The 24925-nt window shown below is 49.5% G+C and overlaps 3 protein-coding genes across 10 annotated transcripts in view; 2 read left to right on the top strand and 1 right to left on the bottom strand.

Annotated features, from left to right (window-relative positions):
* Positions 1-7: 7 nt before the first annotated feature.
* GBA2 (glucosylceramidase beta 2) lies at positions 8-12450 on the top strand. Of its 2 annotated transcripts, none has more exons than XM_017974557.4 (17): positions 8-843; positions 4877-4968; positions 5140-5255; positions 7705-7923; positions 8242-8481; positions 8700-8802; positions 8967-9120; positions 9206-9331; positions 9529-9701; positions 9899-10003; positions 10197-10304; positions 10403-10554; positions 10674-10780; positions 10936-11078; positions 11158-11273; positions 11370-11561; positions 11862-12450. In XM_017974557.4, the coding sequence occupies exons 1-17, from the start codon at positions 485-487 to the stop codon at positions 12126-12128; spliced, it is 2772 nt and encodes a 923-aa protein (XP_017830046.3). In that variant the 5' UTR covers positions 8-484; the 3' UTR covers positions 12129-12450. The 2 variants fall into 2 exon arrangements, with proteins under 2 accessions (XP_017830046.3, XP_035107451.2); XM_035251560.3 differs by lacking the exon at positions 11862-12450 and adding an exon at positions 11705-11855.
* CREB3 (cAMP responsive element binding protein 3) lies at positions 12442-16767 on the bottom strand. Of its 2 annotated transcripts, none has more exons than XM_035251619.3 (9): positions 16443-16767; positions 16202-16349; positions 16063-16130; positions 15860-15949; positions 14121-14227; positions 13971-14039; positions 13188-13272; positions 13006-13090; positions 12442-12920 (listed from the first exon to the last, which is right to left on the bottom strand). In XM_035251619.3, exons 1-9 carry the CDS (start codon positions 16575-16577, stop codon positions 12586-12588), a joined length of 1122 nt encoding a protein of 373 aa, XP_035107510.1. In that variant the 5' UTR covers positions 16578-16767; the 3' UTR covers positions 12442-12585. The 2 variants fall into 2 exon arrangements, with proteins under 2 accessions (XP_035107510.1, XP_035107514.1); XM_035251623.3 differs by having other exon boundaries at positions 16515-16767.
* Positions 16768-17131: 364 nt separating this feature from the next.
* TLN1 (talin 1) overlaps positions 17132-24925 on the top strand; it is a 35103-nt gene continuing 27309 nt past the window's right edge. For 4 of the 6 annotated variants that reach the window (XM_078371520.1, XM_078371518.1, XM_003732007.6 and 1 more), the window contains exons 1-4: positions 17132-17263; positions 23930-24092; positions 24339-24436; positions 24699-24828. Coding sequence is in view for 4 of the 6 variants with exons in the window: in XM_003732007.6 (XP_003732055.3) it covers positions 23963-24092; positions 24339-24436; positions 24699-24828 (358 nt within the window). In the remaining 2 variants the exon portion in view is untranslated. Of the gene's footprint in view, positions 17264-20444; positions 20556-23929; positions 24093-24338; positions 24437-24698; positions 24829-24925 lie in introns of all 6 variants that reach the window. The other 2 variants (XM_035251503.3, XM_078371515.1) reach the window with 1 other exon arrangement.

Raw genomic sequence — 24925 nt, 5'->3', positions numbered from 1 at the left:
TCGTCCCAGTGCCCAGGGTCACCTTCCCACGGGCTGGCACCTGGGCGCGGGCGCTCCCCCGGAGCTGGCCGGCGGGACCCGGTGCTGTGACCCAGGGGCCCGGCCGTGGCCGCCGAGAGGTCCCGGGGGCGGTGCCTTGCGGGCCGGTCACGGGGGCGGTGCCTGGTGGGCTGGCCCCACGGCTCCTCCCCTCTCCGCAGGCCCAGTGGCCCTTCGACCTGGCGAGCTAATCAATGACGACGAGGCCCGACCCTTCCCGTCCAGGACGTACAGAGACTACCGAAGGCGAGTCCAAGGCGGCTTCATTGCTGTCGCTGCCGCCGCTGAAGCAAGAGCTGCCCGGCTCCACAGAAATCCCAGCTCATCTAAGCATTCCCCAGCGCCCGGCGCTCCGCGACCATACCTAAGCTCCGGCGCCCGCATCTGGAATAGGCTGGCGAAATACTTAGTATCCGAGGGCTCGGGACCTGGGGCCATCCAGGTCATGGGAACCCAGGATCCAGGAAACATGGGAACCGGCGTCCCAGCCTCGGAGCAGATCAGCTGTGCTAAAGAGGATCCACAGGTTTACTGCCCTAAAGAGACTGGCAGCACCAAGGATGTGCAGGTTACAGACTGCAAGAGTCCCGAAGACAACCGACCCCAAAAAGAGACGCGCTGCTGCAATCCGGAGGACTCTGGACAGCTGATGGCTTCCTATGAGGGTAAAGCTATGGGCTACCAGGTGCCTCCCTTTGGCTGGCGCATCTGCCTGGCTCATGAGTTTACAGAAAAGAGGAAACCCTTTCAAGCTAATAACGTCTCCCTAAGCAACATGATAAAGCATATAGGCATGGGCTTGAGGTGAGTAGACTCCATTGCCTAGAATGCCTTTGGCTTCACTTTGTTCCAGCTCAAGACTTATAGCAGAGGTGGGAAAGCAGTTGGGCTTCTTGTCCCAGTGAAGTGGCCCCTATCCCTGGCATATTTTAGGACTGTGGTTTTGGATAGTGAGACCAGGTCACATCTCTTTGCAACCCCCATCCTACCAGTATTTTGTCTTTTTAGAAGGAAAGGGTAGGAACATTTGGTCATAGTCAGCCTTTCCCATTCAGGCTCCTTCTCACATACTGGTTCCAATGACTTCCCTCTGGGATTAGCTATACTTTGTGGCAAAGTAGCAAAGGATAGTCTGGCTGCTGTAATACTAACACAATGTTGTTTTATTTAGGGGCAGTGGGGGGGCGGTCTCAAACCCTTATTTCCCGTGAGCAGCTGGGGCATTCTCTGTACCTCATTAGTCCCAACATGACTGCTGCTTTCCTCAAGCTTTAGCTCCAGGGAGTAGGTGAGAGCCTCCCTGCCCTCAACTCTAAGAAGTGATGAGAAAGTGCTGTCACTCTATTCTGGGATAGAGAGCTCTTGATATTAAAAGTCATTTATCAGAGAGGCATTGCCATAGATGTAGAACCCCTCTAGATTCCACTGAGTTCAAAGACTAGTGATGAGGAGCCATTAACAGGATCAGGTGGATGAGGACAGAAAGCATCACCCTGAGGTCATCCTGACTCAGTCTACACAATAAACACGGAACTAGGGAGGGAGGCATAAAGCTTGGGAAACCCTGCCCTGACAGCTTCTAGAGTAGGAAACCCTTCCTTTCCCCAGTCAGTGCTGTGGGGCTGTGCTGGGGAGGTCAGTTACCGCCCTGGGGAGTGGGAAGGGCCTGGTGCTGCCTGCACACCTGGCTCCTGTGTTGGTGCCTGTGGGTGGCCTGTAGCACAGAAGATCATCCCTCCAGGCTGCTTCTGAAATCATTTCAGTCCAACTTTGACCCCAAAAGCTTTGGGGTCAAAATAGGATGCAGAGTACAGAGAGAAGTGCACTGAGTTGCATGTGGTGGGGACAATGAAATCAAGAAAAGATGGGCATCCTAGCCTCTTAGCCCCTAAATATGAACTGAGTCATAGAGGCCTGAAGCTGTGCTCAACCCCCGGACCCTGGCTTCCCATTCCAGGATAGAGTGGGGGTCACTGATACAGGGCTTTGGGAATGAGATGAGTTCCTGTAAGGAGAAAGCACAGGTGAGACAAGGAAGAATTCTAAGTGATAACTCTTGAGTTGGGGTTGAAATTGTGGAGAAGGCCAAATAGGTTAGGAATGATCAGGGAGTGAGAGAGCTCCTATGCCGGAGCTGAACTGGGGCACTCTGACCAGGAGCTCCAGCAAGACAGAGTTCTCTGGGCCTTACTTTGGTAAGAGCTCAATTTCAATTGTTCTCCCTTCCAGCCAGAGTCCACTCATTCAGTAATTATTTATTGAGTGCATGTTCTGTGCCAGATAGTCCTTTGTTCTGCCTATCCTCATAGATTGCAGTAACTCTCCCTGGTTGCCCTAATCCTGGGCCGCACCCTCCCTCTACCAGTCCTTTCTGGCCTCTAGTTTCAAAGTCCATTTTTCTCCAACCTGACAGAGAGGATTCTCTGCCCTGCTGTCATCCCATCCTTTGTCTTCCCTCCTTCTCTTTCCACCCCTAGAATGTGCTATCCCTATTCTTTTTTTTTGTTTTGTTTTTGAGACAGTCTCGCTCTTGTCACCCAAGCTGGAGTGCAATGGTGACACCTCAGCTCACTGCAACCTCTGTCTCCTGGGTTCAAGCAATTCTCCTGCCTCAGCCTCCCGAGTAGCTGGGATTACAGGTGCCCGCCACCATGCCAGGCTAATTTTTTTTGCATTTTTAGTAGAGATGGGGGTTTCACCGTGTTGGCCAGGCTGGTCTTGAACTCCTGACCTCAGGTGACCCACCAACCTCAGCCTCCCAAAGTGCTGGGATTACTGATATGAACCATCCACGTACTGCTATCCCTATTCCTTAATGACATTTCCCCTCCTCTGCTCCAGTCTGTCTGTTATCTCTCTTGTGCTCCATTGTTTGTATGTTCATTCATTTGTAAATTTGACAAATATGTATTGACTGCAGACCATGTGTCCTGCCAGGTGCTTAGACCTGACGGTAATATTCAACTAGCCTTTGTCATTGTCCTGTTCCCCAAGTAATTTAAAAATATGTCGGCCCCACATGAGGAACATTGAAATAGCAAGACAACGTCTGATTAGGAATTGAGATAAATTTGTATATATAAATAATAATCATACCAGTACTATATGGCTTTCTTATCTATTATGTCATTTGATCATTCAACCATTCCATGAGATAGCTGGAGCAGGTGGTAACCCCATTGTGTAGATGAGGAAACCAGTACTCAAAGGCTTACTTACCCAATTACTTGGTTAAAAGTGGTGTGACTGGCTGAGCGCAGTAGCTCACACCTGTAATCCCAGCACTTTGGGAGGCTGGTGCGGGTGGATAACGAGGTCAGGAGATTGAGACCATCCTGGCTAACACAGTGAAACCCCGTCTTTTCTAAAAATACAAAAAAATTAGCCAGGCGAGGTGGCACGCGCCTGTAGTCCCAGTTACTCGGGAGGCTGAGGCAGGAGAATCGCTTGAACCTGGGAGACAGAAGTTGCAGTGAGCCGAGATCACACCACTGCACTCCAGCCTGGCGATAGAAGGAGACTGTGTCTCAAAAAAAAAAAAAAAGTGGTGTGACTGAACAACAGCGGGCATAACGTGGTTAAGTAGGGAGGAGAGTGGAAATGGGAAAGAGTCTGGCAGGGCAGGGGCTACTTAGGGAGGACCCATCTGGAATGAGAATTTGTAGGAAATAAGATTAGAAGATAGGCTGGACAGATGTCAGAGCCTTAAAAACAGAATCCTTTGCCTCTTGGATATAGGTCTGTAGCAAGCCCAGGAAAATGTTGGGATTTTTTTGAAGGCTTTACTGAGATATTATAAGACAGTAAAATCAGAAAGCCTCACAGTTTAAATGCTGAACTGAAAAAAAAAGACTTGAAATATCCAGAAATAAATATAAAAACACTGTCTGTGGGTGAGATGATTTTTTCCCCCATTCACCTTTCATAATTAGAAAGAAAAATAATCATTTTAAAAAGAAGAAAGCTAGGCTGGGCGCAGTAGCTCACGCCTCTAATCCTAGCACTTTGGGAGGCCAAGGCAGGCAGATCACCTGAGGTAGGGAGTTCAAGACCAGCCTGACCAACATGGAGAAACGCTGTCTCTACTAAAAATACAAAATGTGCTGGCATGGTGGTGCAGGGCTGTAATCCCAGCTACTCGGAAGGCTGAGGCAGGAGAATCACTTGCACCCAGGAGGCAGAGGTTGCAGTGAACCAAGATCACGCCATTGTACTCCAGCCTCAACAAGAGCGAAACTCCATCTCAAAAAAAAAAATTTGCCAGGTGTTGTGGTGGGCACCTGTAATCCCAGCTACTTGGGAGACTGAGGCAGGAGAAAGGAGAATTGCTTAAACCTGGAAGATGGAAGTTGCAGTGAGCTGAGACCGCACAACTGCACTCCAGCCTGGGCAACAAAGAACAAAACTCTGTCTCAAAACAAACAAATAAATAAATAACAAAAAGAAGAAAGTTATCCCAAGCAGCCTATGCCTGTTTTAGAGGTAGGGGGTTGGGAGTGGAGGCTATAGGCCAGGAAACCATAAATGGCCCTTTCGACACCTCAGACAGAAGCTCCTGCTGTTGGAAGTAAAGCAGTGGTGGAGCTAGAGAGGTAAGGAGAGATCAGAAAGCCCCTTCTAAGGAGAACAAAGGAGAGAAACAAAGGCAGCCCTATACTTCAGCTGGGGTGACTAGGAAGATGAAGGGACCTTGAACTGTAGAGAAATCAAGAGGAAGAGAGGTTTGAAAGCAAATGTCCTTGGGACATTTTATGGGAGGTCACAGAGAGGCAGGTGACTACAGCCTGTGCAACTGCCTACCTGCCCCCTTCCACTCACATTGCCTCTTGCTCCTCAGGTACCTGCAGTGGTGGTACCGGAAGACCCAGGTGGAAAAGAAGACACCTTTCATCGACATGATCAATTCTGTACCCCTAAGACAAATATATGGTAAGCCTCACCCCATGTCTGCCCTGCTCAGGGAAGGCCCAGCCTCCAAGTCTAGGCTTCCAGTTATGCAAATTGTACTGTTTCATCCCCTAGGTTTTCCGAGGAACCAGCCTTTATAGTCTGGAAAGAAATGGGCTAATTTTCCTCTCCAAATACCCCTGATTTCTCTAGGTTGTCCCTTGGGTGGCATCGGGGGAGGCACTATTACCCGAGGCTGGAGAGGCCAGTTCTGTCGTTGGCAGCTTAACCCTGGAATGTATCGGCACCAGACAGTCATCGCTGACCAAGTAAGAGCCAGGACGTGGAGAGGTCGGGACAATACCTCCCCAGGCCAAGAAGGAAGGACATCTTGGCTAGTGTAGGCAGTAGCAGTTAGATGTGAATATGATTTAATCCAGTAAGTACTCTCAGGATGCTTCCTGTGTGCCCAGCCCTGTGCTAGGATGTACTATAGGAATAAGACACACACAGAGCACATGTTCCCTGAAAGAGTAAACAGCCCTAGCATTTCTCTAGTAAATGCCTCCTGTCTGCCTCACTGCTCCAACCCAACTAGCTGAGCCAGCCCCCAACCACAGAAAATGCAGAGAATTCCCAAATCACTTAACCTGGCTGAAAGAACATTTGGTAGGATTGGAAGGGAAAAGAAAACCAAAAGTCTGTAAACTCATGGGGAAAAAAATACACGTAGTACAAAGTATTTTCTCACCCTGATTGAGGAACTTTCAGTAAAGTCAGCTCCTCTACTGATCACTCCCCTGGAGGTCTCTCTGGCTTAGGGTCTAAACAGCTCCTTCTCTTCCAGGCTTAGATCTCTAGCTTTCTTCCCTTTTCTGAAGCTTGACTTTTTTCCTTTTGCTCCTGCATCACATCTGGGCCTTAAATTGCCAGAAGTATGTAGCCTGCCTTTCATCATGTCTCTCTAGTGACCACCCCTTTTGAGTTGTCTAGGAAGTTCCTCTTTCCTGGCTCGAGCATTCAGCCTCATCTTCAAAGGAAAAATGACTAGCAGATCTTTAGTTCAATTAATGACAGTGCCCTTCCTGGTTCAGGTTTACCAGCCCTGCCTATGTCCCAAGATCCCTCTCTGCCTCATCCCTTAGGTATCCTGAGGCAAATTGTTTCCAGAAATGTGACTCCACAATTAAAGTAATTACTGCATGCTTAACATGTGCTAGACACTGCGCCAGGCTCTTTGTATACTGTCGAATATTAAAAACAATCCTACAAGGCAAGTACCACTATTATGCTCATTTTGCAGATAAGGACACTAAGATCCAGAGAGGTTTAGTAACATGTGTAAGGTCACAAGGTTGGTAAATGGAAAGGCTGGGATTCAGAACCATTTCTCTCTGTGGTGAAGAGCTTGTGGTCTTAACCATTATGTACCATTCCAACAAAATGAAAAATTATTGTATACAGTTGTCCCTCAGTATCCATGGTGGGGGCGGAGGTTGGGCCCAGCACCCATTACCCAAGGATGCTCAAGTCTTTTATTTGAAATGGCATACAGTATTTGCAGATAACCTATGCATAACCTTCTATATACTTTAAACCATCTGTAGATTACTTATAATACCTCATACATTGTTACATAAACCTTTGTCATACTGTGCAAGAAGTAACGTGTGTACGTATTCGGTACAGATGCACATTTTTTTTTAAATATTTTAGATTCAGTTGGTTGAATCCACAGATGCAGAACTGACAGATACAGAGAGCCGACTGTATACAATAAAAATATTTGGCATAGTTTGAACCAGGGAAAGGGATATTGATCCCTCATAGCTTCTACCATCCAAGAGCTTAAACTTTTTTTGAGAAAATAAGACTTAGGGGAAATGGAGACTGTGAAACCACATCAGGGCCAAAAGGAGAGGAATGGATAGTATACTGCAGAAAAAGGGACGGCGCTGCAGATTTCGCTCATTCCCTCCACATACATGCCTTCTGAAGAAGGGTGCATCAGTGAATTAGAAAATGTCCCTACCCTCAGAAGAATCCATAGAACAGTCAGGGACACACAATGGTCAGCCAATACATTATAACATAATTCACCAAATGCTAGAATAGAGGGGGAGGGGGGCACACAGAATGACTCACTACTAAAGGAAGAAGAGCAGGAGGAAGAGATGGCATTTGACCTAGGCTTTGAAGGATGAGAGGTTTCACCACATGGCAAATGAGCATGAGCACAGGCATGGAGGAGGGAATGTAGTATGCTCAAGGAAAAGTGAGTATTTTTATATGAGCACAATATAGGTGCTTGAACAGGTAATGAATCTGATGGGCAGGGAGAGGCCAGCTCAAGAAGGGCCTTGAAAGCCAAGTAAGAGTTGAGACTTCAGCCTGAAGGGCATGGGGAGTCACTGAAACATTCTAACCAAGGACTAACATATCTTCATTTGCCTGTGAGAAAAATCACTCTGCTACGACCCAGATGAAAAGGAGCAGAGAAAAAGCAGGAGATTGGTTTGGGCTTAAACGACACAGAAAAAGCATGAGATTGGTTTGGGCTTAACACCACCATAGTAAAGGGAGAGAAAGCTTAGGAGATAGATGGAGGGGGAGGCAGCAGGACTTGGTGATTCACTGAGCTTGGGGGATGACCAGAAGCTGATGGTGCAGTGGTAACAGTTGCAAGCTCTGAAAGGGGAGGAGCTGATTGGAGGGGAGAGAAGACTTAGTTTGTGTTGCCTGTGGGTTACCCCGTTCCAGCCTATCTGCCCTCTTAAGTTCACAGTGTGCCTGCGTCGGGAAGGGCAGACTGTGTACCAACAAGTCCTGTCCCTGGAGCGCCCAAGTGTCCTGCGCAGCTGGAACTGGGGCCTGTGTGGGTACTTTGCTTTCTACCACGCCCTCTATCCCCGAGCCTGGACTGTCTATCAGCTTCCTGGCCAGAATGTCACCCTCACCTGTCGTCAGATCACACCCATCTTGCCCCATGACTACCAGGTGAGACCCCCACATCTGTATCTTCCATTGCCCTCCCTTCCCCAGGACCTGCTTCTGCTAGAAACTGCATGGCCTGTGAAAGGGAGGTTGGAGCCATGAGCATCACGCTGGCTTCCCAGAACCACCGCCCAATTGGTTCTAGTCTTCTGTGTCCCCTGGTAGGCTGCTTGCCTGGGAATACGGGGAGACGCAAGTGGACAAAAAGAGTACGCTGGGGAGTATTTGAGTCAGGTCCCTGGTGCGCCCAGGACCGATCCTAAGAGAGTGGGGTCAGGAGGGGCTCTATGGGACTGTCTGAGTCTAACCTTCTGCCCCCAGGACAGCAGCCTGCCTGTAGGAGTCTTTGTGTGGGATGTGGAAAATGAAGGGGACGAAGATCTAGATGTGTCCATCATGTTTTCCATGCGGAATGGACTGGGGGGTGGAGACGATGCCCCAGGGGGTTTGTGGAATGAGCCCTTCCATCTGGAGCGTGATGGGAAAACTGTCCAGGGGCTGCTGTTGCATCATCCAACCCTTCCAAACCCCTACACAATGGCTGTGGCTGCACGAGTCACGGTAAGGAAAGAGCCTGCCCTATACCTTAGCCCCTGAATCCCACTCTTAGCCTAGCCCCTGTACCACCTCCACCCCAGAATGGTCACTTCATTCACCCTCATCATAGCCTGTAAGCCCCTGGGGCCTGGGAGGTGAGGGTAAGTAAGAGGAGCGGGGGAGCTAGCCGGGATTCAGTGTACTTGTAGAGCCTGCCCTTACAGTCCCTGGCCCCTTCACAGGCAGATACCACGGTAACCCACATCACAGCCTTTGACCCTGACGGCACGGGGCAGCAGGTGTGGCAGGATCTACTTCAGGATGGACAGCTGGATTCTCCCGCTGGTGATGGGGGGGTCTGACTGGGAGATGGTGGGAAGAGAGGTTGTCCCTGTCTTGGGACCAGGGGTGGGAGGCCTGTTAATGAGTAGGCCTTGTTTCCATGTTATGGATCCCTATCCCTGGGGCTGAAGTGGCTCCTGTCCTGAATCCTCTTGTGCTTCTCTCAGGCCAAAGCACCCCCACGCAGAAAGGAGTAGGTGTTGCTGGAGCTGTGTGTGTTTCCAGCAAGTTGCGACCTCGAGGCCAGTGCCGCCTGGAGTTTTCACTGGCTTGGGACATGCCCAGGATCATGTTTGGAGCTAAAGGCCAAGTCCACTACAGGTGAGGGGACCAAGAAAGTATAAGGATCCAAGGCACTGGGGCTCTGACCTGGGGCTTGTGTTCATCCATTTTTTTTCTACCCCAGGCGGTATACAAGGTTCTTTGGCCAGGATGGAGATGCAGCACCTGCCCTCAGCCACTATGCACTGTGCCAATACACAGAGTGGGAAGAGAGGATCTCAGCTTGGCAGAACCCAGTACTGGATGACAGGTGCCAGTGGGGCCCATCGCTTTCCTTTCTCCTAGGCACTCACTCCAAATGGGACTCCTCGATTCACTCTCCACCCACCAAAGTCAGTAAACTTACACGGGGATTCATTTGGTGCTACCACTCTGCTGAACCCCAAAATCCTTTCTGTCTTGGGAGGTACATGTTCCTTAAGCCATTTCCTCCCCCTCACTCCCCAGATTGTTGCCTGCCTGGTACAAATCTGCACTGTTTAATGAACTGTATTTCCTGGCCGATGGAGGCACAGTATGGCTGGAAGTTCGTGAGGACTCCCTACCACAGGAGCTGGATGGGAACATGTGTCACCTCCGCCCCACTCTACGGGATTACGGTCGATTTGGCTACCTTGAGGGTACAGGATGCTGGTGGGCTAGGATATGGCAGGCCATCCCCAAGGCAGGATGATGGATTTGCCTACCTCAGGGTATTGGTTAGGGTGAGGGGGTAAGTGACAGCGTCCCACCTCCAACTCTAGAGGACAAGGTAGAGAGGAGTTTGAAGGGGAAGCGGGAATTCTAGCAACAGAACTTGTCTCATTCATTCCTCCAGGCCAGGAGTACCGCATGTACAACACATATGATGTTCATTTTTATGCTTCCTTTGCCCTCATCATGCTCTGGCCCAAACTTGAGCTCAGCCTACAGTATGACATGGGTGAGGGTCCCTTTTGTGCCACTTCTGCCCTCTTGGCTGCCCATACCCTTGAACCTCTGTGATATCTCAGATTGTCTCTTCTTTCCCTTCCCTTCAAACCTATCTGCATGCTGCTTACTGGTTCCTCACTGGGGTCACACACATAGCTAAAGCCTGCCCATTCCCTGCCTCCATTGTGTATCTGCTCCCCTAGCTCTGGCCACTCTCAGGGAGGACCTGACACGGCGACGGTATCTGATGAGTGGGGTGATGGCACCTGTGAAAAGGAGGAACGTCATCCCCCATGATATTGGGGACCCAGGTAAAAGTCCACCACAAGGTCAGCTTCCCTCCCTCAACTTTTGCACCCTCTACCCTACTGACCAATGCAAATGACCCAGGTCCCCTCCTTTCCCACAGATGATGAACCATGGCTCCGGGTCAATGCATATTTGATCCATGATACTGCTGACTGGAAGGACCTGAACCTGAAGTTTGTGCTGCAGGTTTATCGGGACTATTACCTGACGGGTGATCAAAACTTCCTGAAGGACATGTGGCCTGTGTGTCTAGTAAGGGATGCACATGCAGTGGCTAGTGTGCCAGGGGTGTGGCTCGTGTTTGGGAACAACCTAGCTGGTTGTTACCTTTCCTCAGTACCTAGATCTTCAGTATCTTGGTCCCTCTCTAGGCTGTGATGGAATCTGAAATGAAGTTTGACAAGGACCATGATGGACTCATTGAAAATGGAGGCTATGCAGACCAGACCTATGATGGATGGGTGACCACTGGCCCCAGGTTAGCGGGTAGGGGTTTCCAGGAAGCCTGAGGTGGGAAACGGGCACCAAGGGATTGTAGGGCTCAAGAAAGAATGACTCATTCTTTGAGTCATCTCACTGCATGAGAGCTGCTGAAGCTGTCATTCTGACCCCCAAACCCATGTCCCTCATCAGTGCTTACTGTGGAGGGCTGTGGCTGGCAGCTGTGGCTGTGATGGTCCAGATGGCTGCTGTGTGTGGGGCACAGGACATCCAGGATAAGTTTTCTTCCATCCTCAGCCGGGGCCAAGAAGCCTATGAGAGATTGCTGTGGAATGGTGAGTTCGGGGAGCCTAAGTAGTCTTAAGGCAGCTGTGGGGACAACAGGAGCCTTATTTTGCACTTCCTTGACTCCAGGCCGCTATTACAACTATGACAGCAGCTCTCAGCCTCAGTCTCGTAGTGTTATGTCTGACCAGTGTGCTGGACAGTGGTTCCTGAAGGCCTGTGGCCTAGGAGAAGGAGACACTGAGGTGAGAGAGTGTAGGAGGAGCCAGAGAGAAAACTGGGTTTTCCCTGGAGGTGGGAATTAAGTATATGAGACCGTGTTCCTGCCCTTGTCCCTCCAGGTGTTTCCTACCCCACATGTGGTCCGTGCTCTCCAAACTATCTTTGAGCTGAATGTCCAGGCCTTTGCAGGAGGGGCCATGGGGGCTGTGAATGGGATGCAGCCCCATGGTGTCCCTGATAAATCCAGTGTGCAGTCTGATGAAGTCTGGGTGGGTGTGGTCTATGGGCTAGCAGCTACCATGATCCAAGAGGTAATGTACTCCCTTTCCCATCTCTCCACCATCTATATCCTGGCCCAGAAAACTTCCTCAGCCACCACATTTCTTCAAGATATAACCCAATGCCATCTTATCCATCCATAAAGCCTCCCATTTTTCCCTGGTATGCATTCCAGCTCCTGCCTTCAGGCTTCTGTCTGTGGGTCATAGTTATTTCCCCCACTTGCTGGGAGCTCCCTGAAGGCAAAGACTCTACTGTCTCCATCTATCTAGTGGAAGTGGCTATTCAGAGGATGCCAAGTTAGTATGTATAACTGTCATCTCTCCCAACAGGGCCTGACTTGGGAGGGCTTCCAGACAGCTGAAGGCTGCTACCGTACCGTGTGGGAGCGCCTGGGTCTGGCCTTCCAGACACCAGAGGCATACTGCCAGCAGCGAGTGTTCCGCTCACTGGCCTACATGCGGCCACTGAGCATCTGGGCCATGCAGCTAGCCCTGCAACAGCAGCAGCACAAAAAGGCCTCCAGGCCAAAAGTCAAACAGGACACAGGACTAAGGACAGGGCCTATGTTTGGACCAAAGGAGGCCATGCAAACCTGAGCCCAGAGTGAGCCCTCTGAACTGTGGGAGGGAAGCACTAACATCCCAGCCTCCAGCCTGGCCTTTCCTCCTTCCCTTCTGAACCTCCTGCAGCCCTGAGCCATCAGGACAATCATACCCTTTCCCTTCTCCCCACCCAACTGTGCCAGTAAATGGGGGTTGGGGGTAACCCAGGCAGCATTGGAATCACTTATTTATTTATTTCCTCACCCCTTCCCTCACTGTGTGAAATGTTCAGCGAGGTCAGTTGATTTCCCCAGGTACATTCATGGGGTGACAGACACATGGCTACAAATAATAAAAGACCCAGAAAGCCAGTAAATGTGGTGTATTTGAGCCCTCAGTCTTTCTGACAGGGCACAGAATCTGCAGCCAGCCCTCGCCCACCCATTTTTATTCAGACACAGATGGGGAGCCCACCAAGCTCTTGCTGAGACCCCTCCACATATCCTTGTATCTAGCCTGAGTATCTGTCCTGCAGGATGACAGAGGGGCTATAGGTAGAAAGCCTTACCCCCTTTCTTGTGAGATTTGCCTGCAGAAGGAGGATGGGATCTCGGCAGAGAGGCTCTGAGAAGAGGTCAGGGAATAGCCACTCCAGGGGACGCTCTGCCCTGAGAGCCTGAGACATGTAGTGTAGCAGGCAGGAAGAGTTGCCAGGGACCTGGAGTACATGGTCTGAGCCGTCCAGCCACTGGTGTGTGCTGTCTTTCAGCACCTCTGACTGCAGGGTAGACAGCTCCAGCTGGTAAGGGTCCTCACTGGGGAGGGCACGAAGCTGGCGGAACAACACTGAGGAGACAAAGGAGACAATCTTCAGAGGCCAACCCAGGCTCTCCCCTTGCCCATGCCTGAGAGCTATCCTTAAGCCTCTTACCTCCATGCTCAGCTGGCAGGCTCTCTCTTGTGTCAGAGGAGTACATAGCAGGTACAAGGAGGAGGCAGAAGGAGAATAGCAGGACCTAGAGCACAGGAAAAAGGAGATGAAGAAGGGCTCTGGACTGCACTGCTGTCCCTACCAACTAAGCAAAGGATTTCTCCCCTCATCACCATCCTCACCAAGACACAGGTGCTGCTGCTACTGGTTTTGTTTGATATCGCAATCACCATGGCCTGGAGTTTCCTCAGTTGATCTAGAAGGGACCTAGAGGAAAAGGGGGGCCAGTGGTGAGCATCCTCTGGCCTGGCACCCTAAGACACAATGAAATTCCTATTCAGGACACCTCCATCTCTGCACTGGATCCTCTCTCTTATTTTCATTCTATTTTTGCAAATGACTTCTTCCTCTCTGTGGACAAAGTGCCTGAAGTTCCTCGTTAAAACAAAACAAACAACAAAAAACAAAAAAACTTCTCTGCCCTGACTTAACCTCCTTTGCAAATATCATCAGTAGTTCCCCATTGTCTGATCAGCTATGCATATAATCCTCACCAGGCATTCTCTGTGTTCTCTACTTTCTGGCCCAGCTCACCTGTGTTAAGAGTTCTAGCCCAAGAGGACTATGTTGTATTCTCTCTGCCTAGAATGCTTTCCCATGGATTCCCAACTCCAGAATCCTAACTACTATCAAAGTCCATGAGGTCTTTCTTACCCTCTTTCTCTTTCTTGGTACTTATTCTTAGTTACTTATAAATGTATTCCCCCCTACTGTATTCTTAGTTACTTGTAAATGTATTCCCCACTACTATGAGCTTCTTGGAATCAGAGACCTAGTGAAGGCCAGGCACCAGACCTAGCATTTGAGAGCTGCCCAGTTAGAAATCAAGTGTAAGGCAAGGGAAAAAAAGTGAGAAGGCATTAAATGAGGGGCACAAGAAGGCAGTGGTTTGGAGGGAATCTTACAAATTCTGTTCCTCCAGAAGCTGTACTTTGTTCTGAAGCTCCATATTCTGGGCTGTGTATTTCAAGACCCTGGGGGAAATAAAGATATGGGTATATGACCTGTATCCTCCCTTCAAAAATCTAACAACTGAGTCTCTCTCCCTTTCATACCTGCTCTCTAAACCCCCAACATACACCTTCTTCTTCCTGCGGCTCTCTTGAGCAGATCTTTTATTTCGAATCTTCCTTCGCACACGTTTCAGAATTTGTTCCTCCATCTGAAAGCAAACAGGGAAAGGGATACCATGAGAGGGACTCTAGACCAAGGAGTTGAAAGGCAACTGAGATCAATCTCTTTCCAATGCAGAAATCTCTTCTACAGCTTCTCTGACCAATAGGCATTCAGTTTCTTTCTGAATGCCTCCACGGACCAGGTGTTAACCCTAACAAGCCAGACCATTTTAAACAATTAAAAAAAAAAATTGGTCAGGCAATATGCAGCCAACGTGGCTTATGCCTGTAATCCCAATACCTTAGGGAGCTAAGGCAGGAGGACTGCTTGAGCCCAGGAGTTTGAGACCAGCCTGAACAACATATTGAAATCTTGTCTCTACTAAAAATAAAAAATTAGCTGGGTGTGGTAGCACACACCTGTGGTCCCACTACTCAGGAGGCTGAGGCAGGAGGATGGCTTGAGCCTGAGAGGTCAAAGCTGTAGTGAGCCATGATCTTGCCACTATACTCCAACCTGGGCAATAAAGAAAGAACCTGTCTTTAAACAAAACTTTCTTATCCTGAACCAACAGCTGCCTCCTTATAATTTCTATCCATTAGACTTACCTAGTATTTCTGGGGCCAAATAGAATGAACTGTGTTAGCTATTTTAAGGCACTTAACATTTCCTCAGAGCTTAAAAAAAAGAAAAAAAAACTTACACAAAATTTTTAACATCATCTTAGGATAGCCTGCATCCTCTTAATATCTGTCAAAGATGGTCTCAAAATTGGACATTAAGATGTGCTCTACCCAGTATAAAGGAAAGCAAGAGAGTCACTTATAGAGGCAATAACTCTATTGCTACAGTCTCCAAATTCCATTCACTTTCCTAGTAGCCACATCACACTGCCGATTCATCTTGTACTTTGAAGAAATTAAAATTCTGCACTTTGGTAGCTCCAGGTGGGTAGATCACTTGAGCCCAGGAGTTCAAGACCAGCCTGGCAACAAGGTAAAACTCCATCTCTACTAAAAATACCAGAAAAGATTTTGCTGAGCAGGGTAGTATGCACCTGTAGTCTCAGCTACTTGGGAGGCTGAGGTGGGAGAATCACCTAAGCCCAGAAAGTCAAAGCTGCAGTTAGCCATGATCACACCACTGTACTTCAGCCTGGGCAACAGAGCAAGACCCTGTCAAAAAGAAAAAATTCCTGTAACCTTTTTATTAATGAGCACTGATTTCATCATAGTATCACAGTACTCTGCTTGTGAAGTTGCTGCTCATTGCTTAAAACTTAAAACTCAGGATTTTACATTTATTCATGTCCTGCTTAGTCCACCCCTGTTGAACTCTAAACATTTTTACCATTCAGCAAGAGGTAGACTACTATCAAGCCAATGAAGTGTCAAGGCCCTTCACTTACACAGTCCTTTCCAAGGCCCAATACTAAGTTACATTGATGATTTTTTTTTTAGGCAGAACACCAAAATTTGTATAAGTAAGCCCAACAAATACGAGTATCTGCCCTTGCATCTAGCACATTAGGTACCTGCCCCAACTTCTTATTAGCAACAAATCTGCTAATTTTCTCAACTCAATCCTTTTTTAAAGTTATTGATATAAAGTTAACAAAACTGGCCTACTTGGGACTCTTACTCCCTTTCAGCCTTTGCTCAACCAATGAGAGTCTTACCTTAGTGAGAGGAAGTGTCTCAGGCAGAATAAGCCCCTCCTTCTCCAATAGACTCTTCTCCTCATCTGTCAGTACCAACCTAACAGTCTCCTAGGGTAACAAGAAAGTGGGCAGCAGTTGCATGGGGATGTCAGAGAGGAATGGGGAATCCTGCCCCACCTGGGGAATGTGAGAGTAATCTTCCTGAAAATCAAGTCAAGTACCTGCTCTGCCATTTCCTCCACATGCTGTGTAGTCATCTGGGTCTCCTCTTTTCCAAAGCTCTCACTCTCTGCAAAAGGGAAAGTATGAATAGCCAGGCCCATGAATCCTCTCCTCCCAGCAAACTTACTTCAGACTCACCTAGATCAACAGAGACAGCTTCCTGTGGGAGGGAGTAGGTGTGGTCGTGGTGGACAAGGCAGGGGTTGGAGGAGCTGAGAACGTTCAACGATGCTGGGGGACTCAGCAGTGAGCTCAGCAAATCATCTAACTCCCAGTCACTCGGTACCTGCGCAGGGTTCCAATGAACAGGCCTTGACCTATAACCATCACCTGACCTCATGGACATCCCACGCTTTCCCCAGTCGCAATCCCAACCCACCTCAGAAAGCAGCAGCTCCCAGTCCAGTGGGGCCCTGATGGCCTCGTGCGCCGTCCCCAAATCTCCACTTGCCTCTAGCAGGAAGCCCAGCAGGTCTTCGTCACCAGGATCCAATTCTAGCTCCATTTGAGACATCTACGTAAAGGGTGGGCCACGGGGCCCCAACGTCCGAAGCCCAGACACGAGTCCCAGATCAGCTGTCGGCCTTTGGCACTTTTCCACCGCCCCTCTACGGCCGGGCTTCCCCGCCGGGGCTATCCGTAGCCCTCTCCGGACCCACCTCCCAGGCTCAATTCTCCTCAGCCTCCAACACAGCGAAAGTGACGCACCCGGCCCCGTGGCATTCTGGGACTTGGAGTTCTCTCCAACTGGAAGGCGGCCTGGGTGCCGCGCCACGTCCCAAGGGCTATGCAAATACAGGGGACGGCCCTGCCGTCGCCTCGCACCCCGAGGGCGGAGGCTCCGGGGCTCCGGCTCCGCCTTCTCCCCCAGGCTGGAAAAATTAAGAGTTCAGGCCTAAAAGGAAGCTCAGGCGTCATCCGGGCGTCGTCTCAGCATTGCGCCGTACCCTCGCTTCCTGCCGGGGAGTGGCTGCCGGGCTTCGGCGGCTCCTGAGCATCGAGACCGGGGCCAGAGCAGCTTCCTGCCGGCCCCACGACCATAGAGCGCGAGCCCAGGGCGCCGCCCGCGGGTGGGGGACGTTCCTGGGACGGAAGTGGCCGAGGGAGTGTCGAAGGGAAGGCGAGGCCGGAGCCAGAGGGCGACCCGAGAAGCCTCAGGGCTGCGGGCCGGCGGGCAGGGCGCAGAGCCAGGCAGCGCAGGTAGGTTGGACCGGACCGGGCTGGGCCGGGCGGGGGCCTTAGGGTGGGGCCGCGGAACCTGGCCCTGGTGGCGGGCAGGCGGGGCCCTGCCTCTCCTTCGTGTCCGGTTCGGGTCCTATTAGTAGGAGAGGTCAGGGTCCAGCGCATCTCGACCTGGGCTTGGCGTGAAGTAGGCCGTCTTAGGGGAGACAGACCTTTCCTCGGAGCAGTCCTCTGCCTGGGATAGGCGTTGGGGAGCGTGAGGAGTCGGGTGGCAGCGGGGCGCAGGGCGGGGACGGGCTTTGGTGTTAGCTGATAGCGGGCATGTGGGTAGGAAAGCTTTGGGTGAGTTGCAGATTAGGTGGGATCGGTTTAGGAATGAGGGGTCGCTGTAGGAGTTAAAAGCTGGAGTTAAAACTTGAGTCAGTGTGAGTCAGGTCCGTTTTGGATAGGTAAGGTTTAGATTAAGGTCATTATTTTGTTTACTGGCATGGCCAGCATTCGTCATAATTTGAGTTCAGGATCGGGTTAAGGGTCAACAACAGGAATCAGGTTAGAAATCTGTTTGGGGGATTAAAGAACGTTGGCATGCTCACTATTAAGAATAAACAGTGAAAGGGTGAGTTAGGAATCAGTTTACAAATGAACTTTAGGCTTTGGGGTCAACATTTAGGGTTAACATCAGGGGATTTGGTGCTAAAGGTAAAACGTAGATCAGTGTTAGGGTTCAGGGATTGAATATGGGTCTTTGCTAGGAAAGAGATGAATGTCCAAGCCAGTACTGGGAATCAGAAAACAAATTAGAGGTGGGGTTAGTATTAGGAATTTGAGGCAGCTTTAGGGGTTGTGGTTTGAGGCTAGCATAGTTGACCTTGAGCAGATAAAATTTAAGAGGTTGGCAGTAGGTAAATGCCCTTCTTTTGTAGGGAAGTTCTTTATTCCTATGTAGTTACAGGGGCTTCTTTACACCCAGAGAGATGACGAACTAATTTCAGGGTAGCGTTCTGGCTTCAGCTAGAATTGTAGGCATCTGGGATTCCAGCTTCTGTATTCCATTCTTTAAGTTCAAGCCTCTTGCTGTGGCCACCACTTAGGGTACAGAGATTCTGGACTGTGTTGTTTACAGGATTGGTGGGAAATCGGGACCCAGGATGAACAAGGCCTAGTCACAAGTTGGGGACTGCCTAGGGAAGAAGGAGCTAGTGACTATGGGGAAGGCAGACCAAGGAAACACTATTGCCATCAGAGAAAGGGGTAACTGAATCCCCTGAAAGTTTAGCCCAACTGCCTCCCACTTCACTTGTTCTCTAGGTATTAAGCCCACCTCTCCAACTCTCATCCCTGACTCTGCATTTCACACTTGTCCTACCTGCCCACTTACAAAATACTTCCTTTGCCTCTAACTCTCCCATGTTCATCTTACCTGTTCCCATCCTCAGTTCTGCCTCCCTTCCCAACCCTTAGTCCACACATCCTCCCTGAATTTACCCTCATCATAATCTGAGCTTTCCCATCAATTTAAATTACTCTCCTACCATTTTCACCCAGTCCTGTACCTACTTTCCACCTGGTTATCTGCTGAATACCCTACTCCCTGCTGTGTGCCATCCCCTAGATCTAAGGCTCTTTTAATTTATTGGTCCATTTATAGATCCCCCTCCCCCACTCCCCAGCAGAAAAGAGGAAATGAGACCCAAAGAGGAAACTGGGTCTTGCTGATCCCACGCCCAGCCAGGCCACTGACCACACCCCCATTTCACTCCCATCCTGACCCTGCCACTGACCACAGCACTATCCTCTACTCAGCCTGACCCAGCCACTGCCTGTACCCAATCCCCCACTCCAGTTCCAGCTTTACTTAGACATTTCCAATGCCCCTTCACTTTCACATCCCCACCCCAGCCTAATTTAGCTACTGACCACAGGCCAGTCTCTTCTTAACCTCCTGTAGCCTGAGCTGGCCTCTGACCTTAACCCATCATTCTCTGACTTAGCCACCATCCATGTAATCATTCCTTCCCTTCCCCCAGCCTGATCCAATGACTCGTCATATATGTGTTTTTCCCAACACCATCATCACCAGCATTCTCCCATCCTTTTTCTACACCCTGTCTTCCAGGGTGTAGAAGCCTGCATTCCCAGCCTGTGCAGTTGCTAACCCCACCCCATCTGTCCCTAGTGGCTGCTAAGCATATACCCATCCCCTTTTTCCCATAGCCCAAACACATCCCCTAACCACTGCCTCATCCTTACGTGCTCTGCCCAACCTGATTCTTTCACCTCTTCCCAGTTCCTCACCTAAACTTAGGCTACCCCAGCCACTGACTCGTCTGTCAATGATAGGAGGCTATGGGTCCCTAACCTGACTACCTTAGTAGTTATGAGGTCCTGTCAATTCTACCTCCCCAAATTTCTTCTGAGTGACATCTTCCTCAATGCCATTCTAAACTCTGGCTTCATTACCTTTAATTTGCACTAATACAGTTTCTTTCTAACTAATCTTCAAGGTAGCTGCTAGAGTTATTTTTCTAAAATCCAGTTCTGGTTGTGTCTCATCTCTCCTCAAGACTTGGCCTCCTCTTGCCTTCTAGTAAGTAAAATTCCTCATATCCCTCTCTAGCCTTCCTCTGCCTTTCCATCCTAACCCCGACTTCACCACTGCTCCCTTGCAGGTATACTGTGCTTCAACCAGCCTGCTTGCTCACTTCCCTGAATGCTCCTCCACGATTTCCTGCTTCTCCGTCTTTGCTTATGCTATTTCTCTGCCTAGAGTGAAAGCTACCCCTGACACAACTCCAGCTGACCGGTGTAGTGGAGAGAGCTTGGGCTTTGCAGTCAGAAAGACTTGGGTTTGGATCCTGGCTTCACAACTTATTATTTGGAGAAGTATTGAAGAAGTATTTAACTTCTTTGAGCCTGCTTTCTGATCTGTAAAAATGGAAATAATGACACCTACTATAAGGATTAAATAAAGTTATGTGTGCAATGCAGGTGGCATAGTCAATAAATGACAGATCACTATTATTTTTATTATTATTTATTTAATTATCTCTATTTGTTAAAATTCTAACTTCAAATGACATCTATCATGGTGACTTTTTGGTTCCCCTTCCCTAACTTAAAGGAATCTCTCCTCTGAGCACACACCTTTTGACTCTTACCACATCCAGCCCTCTGTTGTGATTCTGTACTTGACTTACAGACTCATCTCGTGGACTGGGAGCCCTTTGAAGGCAAAGACTAGGTCTTACTGATCTTGGTCCCCAGCCACTAAAAGTTTGGCCCAGAGTCTTCCCCACAACTGGCCCCAAAGGTATGCTTGCTGGGTGAATAGAGAATGTCTACATAATGGGAGGAGAGATGCTGGATGTGGGGTATGCTTGTTATGGAGGTTACCTGTGTGAAAGCTGTGGGCATAGGATGCGCTCCCTATGAGAAGATAATGCAGTCCCGATGGGATCTGTGTAGGGGCTGTGTGATGGAGACAGTGTGTATGTAGACAGTAAGGTAGCTTTGTGGGAAAGAGCTCTGTATAGGTTGGGGTATATTTGGAGAGAATGAGTGTACATGTGGGTATGGAGGGACTGTGCTGGGGGAATTTCCGTGCAGCCCTTCAACTAGCTGCCCAGTCCAGCTTTAAATGAGCCTCCAGCAGCCTAAGGCCGGATACGTCAGTCTCACCCACATCCCTCCCCCCTTGCCAGTGGTTGCGGACTCAGAGGCCAAATTTGGTAACAGACTGAGTGTTACTCCCCCATCCCTCTTATAATCTGACTGTCTTAGGCGCTTTCCTTTTGTCCCTCTCTGTAACTCCCTATCTTTCTGCAGTTCCCTTTGTGGGTATCTGCTCTGACTATATTCTCCAAGTACCCCAAATTCCTTAGCCCCAATACCCTTACATTCCATTCCTTGCTGGGATTTGACCTCCTGTCCTCCATTCCCCCCCTCCAATTGCCCAACTCCTTTGGAATGCATCTCAGGAATGTACTGAGGGAGGAGGAGTTCCCTGGGAGGGGGTCACCATGGTGGAGGAGTTGCTGTTCTATAAAACGTGACTGAAAGGGGAGCAAAGTTCTCAGGCCAGAGCAGGAACCAGCTAGCTTCTACTCATACTTCCAGTGGCCTTGTTCTTTGCCACTACCACCACCCACAAATTCACTGAACAGTTCTTTGCCTCCACTCACCCTCTTGTAGCTATGTGAATGTCCACTGTGGACCAGCCAGGGAGTAAGGGTAGGCATGACTCAGCTCCCTTATCAGGGTCTCACCAGAGGCTTCTGTGCTTGAGGAAGAAGGGGTGTCTAAATGTCCGGAGGAAATTGGGGGAGACATGCAATTTCAGCTTAGAGTGAAGGGTTCTTTCAGTCCTCCTCCTCAGCTTGTCGGACTCCTCCAGCTTCTCAGATCTTCAGCCCAGCCCTCATTCTTTCATGGTTAACGACTCCGTAACAGGTCTGTGCATCTAGGACACCAAAGCGGATAGTAATAAAGTTGGGCAAAGTGCCCCAGGAGTGGGGAGGGGGCAGAGAGCTGAAACTGGGGAGACTGGGAGAGTCTTTTCTTATTTGGGAGTAAAGACAGAGAGCTGTGGTTCTTCTCTTGAGACTCTGGGCTGCTTATGAGGTCAGAAATAGTCTATCTGCCACTCAGTGCTAGACCCCTGATCTATACCTTTTTCACGCCTACCTCCTGTCTCTTGTTTCTACATAGATTTTCAGTTCTCCTCATCCTATCTCTCCTAACCTCTTTACCCTCTACCCATTCTTAACTTCCCTGGCTTTCAAATGACTTCTGTATCCTAACACCCCCATCTCTGCTTCCCAGCCTTCCCTTCTCATCCTGCTTTTCCCTACTTGAGGCTTGTAGTTTGCCAGGAGGGGAATGGGCAGCTTGAATTTGCTCATTCTTAGTTAAGAGGCACCTGATCCCTGTACCAAGCTGGGGCACAACATCAGCTGCCGGGCAGACTTGTCCTCTTACAGCCCGTGTGCCACCTGCGACCTCCAGTGGCCCCTCTAGCCCGCTGAGAGGGAGTGCCAGGAGGGTGGAGTGGATGAAGGTGGGGTAGAACTAGTTTTCTGAGCTGTACTGAAAATACTGTCAGGGCAAGCAGATGAGACAGAGCAGAATTTGAGACAGACCTGCTGAAGAGAAGAAAGCACAGGAGGAGTCGCAGGACTGAGTATTAACTTGGTGACTTGGAAGACGCAAGGAGTGAGTTACAGGGACCGGGTTCTTTCTCTGGCCTGCCTTGAAAATGTTTCCTGTCCTCCCAGAGTCTGTTTCCCCTTCTCCAAAATTCAAGAGTTGACCAGATAACTTCTGAGATACATCCCTTTGAGTTAGAGAATCATAATTTGGCTAGGCGAGGTGGCTCACGCCTATAATCCCAGCACTTTGGGAGGCCAAGGCAGGTGGATCACAAGGTCAGGTGATCGAGACCATCCTGGCCAACATGGTGAAACTCCATCTCTACTAAAATATAAATAATTAGCCGGGTGTGGTGGCATGTGCCTGTAGTCCCAGCTACTTGGGAGGCTGAGGCAGGGAAATTGCTTGAACCCAGGAGGCGGAGGTTACAGTGAGCCAAGATGGCGCCACTGTATTCCAGTGTGGCGACACAGCAAGACTCCTCAAAAAAAAAAAAGAGAGAGAGAGAGAGAATCATGATTCTAGCTTGATTGCCTGGGAAGCCCAGTACAGGGTTAGGCTCCTTGAGACTCCCCCCAGCATCTCAGGTTAGAGAAAAACTGGAGCAAAAGCAGACCCTTGGATGGCTTGAACAACTAGTATTTGGTCTCCCTGCCACGCTAGCTAGAGTTTGTTTGTCGGGTTCAAGAGCCCTAGGGAATTATAACATCTTCATTTTGCAGAGAAGGCAGCTAAAGCCATGAGAAGGAAGGTCACATGAGAAGAGAACTCTGAAAATCCCAGACAGGAAAGAGCCAGCAGGACATAGCAGGCAGCAAAGAGAGAAAAATACTGAACCAGGCAAAAGTGAAAACAAGGCAGGAGTAGGGCTAAGAAAGGTAATCAGGGAAAAGAGGCAAGAGAGACACTTGGATGAAAGTAGGGAGGTAGAAATTTCGGTGGTGAGGCAGGGCAATATCCTCAGGTAGCACTGCACTGCAGACCTGCTCTTATACCTTGCAGACCAGCCTCTCGTTTCATTCAGATGTCTTAGATGGTCAGGACTCGTTCTTTTGATGTCAATAATTTTTCACTCTTTTTTTTTTTTTTGATACGGAGTCTTGCTCTGTCGCCAGGCTGGAGTGCAGTGGCCCAATCTCGGCTCACTGCAACCTCCGCCTCCCAGGTTCAAGTGATTCTTCCACCTCAGCCTCCTGAGTAGCCGGGACCACAGACAGGCATGTGCCACCATGCCCAGCTAATTTTTGTATTTTTAGCAGAGATGGGGTTTTACCATGTCGGCCAGAATGGTCTCAATCTTTTGACCTTGTGATCTGCCCACCTCGGCCTCCCAAAGTGCTGGGATTACAGGCATGAGCCACCACGCCTGGCCCATTTCACTCTTTAAAATTATTAAATATGATGAAAACAGCCTTATTACTGTCTGCTTTGGTGAGTTCCTTTCAAAAACACTCTTCCCTGGGACTCTACTATCTAGGAGGCTCTTCTCCCACTAGAAGAGTGTATTCTAATGCCCTGATGTATTCTAATGCCCAGGTATAGCCAGGCTGGAGAAAAGAAGCTGTCACCATGGTTGCACTTTCGCTAAAGATCAGCATTGGGAATGTGGTGAAGACGATGCAGTTTGAACCATCTACCATGGTGTACGACGCCTGCCGCATCATTCGTGAGCGGATCCCTGAGGCCCCGGCTGGCCCTCGTGAGTCTGACTCCCCAGGTGGCTGGAGTGGGAGTCCTCAGTCCCTTCTTATTCCAGGCTCTTGGCCTTGAGAGTTGACCGCTTTGTCCCCAAAGGCTACTCACCCCTCAGGTCTGTACTCCATGGTTCGTTCCCTCCTTCCCCTTTAGGCCCAAGGTCATGAGAAAAATAGTCAGGGGCAATGGTACAGCTGTTCAGTCACATTGGGGTCTTCATAATCCTAAGGTGATCCATCCTGTCTTTTAGCCAGCGACTTTGGGCTCTTTCTGTCAGATGATGACCCCAAAAAGGGTATATGGCTGGAAGCTGGGAAAGCTTTGGACTACTACATGCTCCGAAATGGGGTAAGTATCCCTTCATCAAGGACCAGCAATCTCCTTCCATCAGCTTCCTCCTGTTCCACATCCTGTTTTCAGTACCCACATCTGTTGTCTCTTAGCCCATCCCATACTTTCTCTCTATTACAGAGAATCATAATTCCCTGCTTTTGAATGAACCACTGTAGTCTTTCTTTCAGTGCTCCACTCTCTTCCTTCAGACTGTGTCAAGAGGAAATAATACCCATAGCTCAGAGTAGGCCCCTGTCTCTTTTTCCTGCCCTAACAGGACACTATGGAGTACAGGAAGAAACAGAGACCCCTGAAGATCCGTATGCTGGATGGAACTGTGAAGACGATCATGGTGGATGACTCTAAGACTGTCACCGACATGCTCATGACCATCTGTGCCCGAATTGGTAAGGGGCCCCAGTACAGATGAAGGCCTGGGCCAGAAAGCCTCAACTCTCTCAAAAGGCATGGATGCCTGGGAAGCTAACAAGCCATCTCCTTCCC

This window comes from Callithrix jacchus, chromosome 1, assembly GCF_049354715.1.
Source record: "Callithrix jacchus isolate 240 chromosome 1, calJac240_pri, whole genome shotgun sequence".
In the NCBI taxonomy this organism is placed as follows: Eukaryota; Metazoa; Chordata; class Mammalia; order Primates; family Cebidae; genus Callithrix; species Callithrix jacchus.
This window is presented reverse-complemented; position numbering and strand designations above follow the sequence as displayed.

What these genes read in the sequence shown, in the direction of transcription:
- CREB3 (XM_035251619.3), bottom strand. Translation starts at nt 16,577, where the DNA reads ATGTCTCAAATGGAGCTAGAATTGGATCCTGGTGACGAAGACCTGCTG. An exon ending in AGCTGTCTCTGTTGATCTAG is followed by an intron (nt 16,131 to 16,201) that starts GTGAGTCTGAAG and finishes TCCCTTTTGCAG; the next exon opens with AGAGTGAGAGCTTTGGAAAA. An exon ending in AGACACTTCCTCTCACTAAG is followed by an intron (nt 14,228 to 15,859) that starts GTAAGACTCTCA and finishes GTTTGCTTTCAG; the next exon opens with ATGGAGGAACAAATTCTGAA.
- GBA2 (XM_017974557.4), top strand. Translation starts at nt 485, where the DNA reads ATGGGAACCCAGGATCCAGGAAACATGGGAACCGGCGTCCCAGCCTCG. An exon ending in TGGGTGACCACTGGCCCCAG is followed by an intron (nt 10,781 to 10,935) that starts GTTAGCGGGTAG and finishes GTCCCTCATCAG; the next exon opens with TGCTTACTGTGGAGGGCTGT. An exon ending in CAGCTACCATGATCCAAGAG is followed by an intron (nt 11,562 to 11,861) that starts GTAATGTACTCC and finishes CTCTCCCAACAG; the next exon opens with GGCCTGACTTGGGAGGGCTT.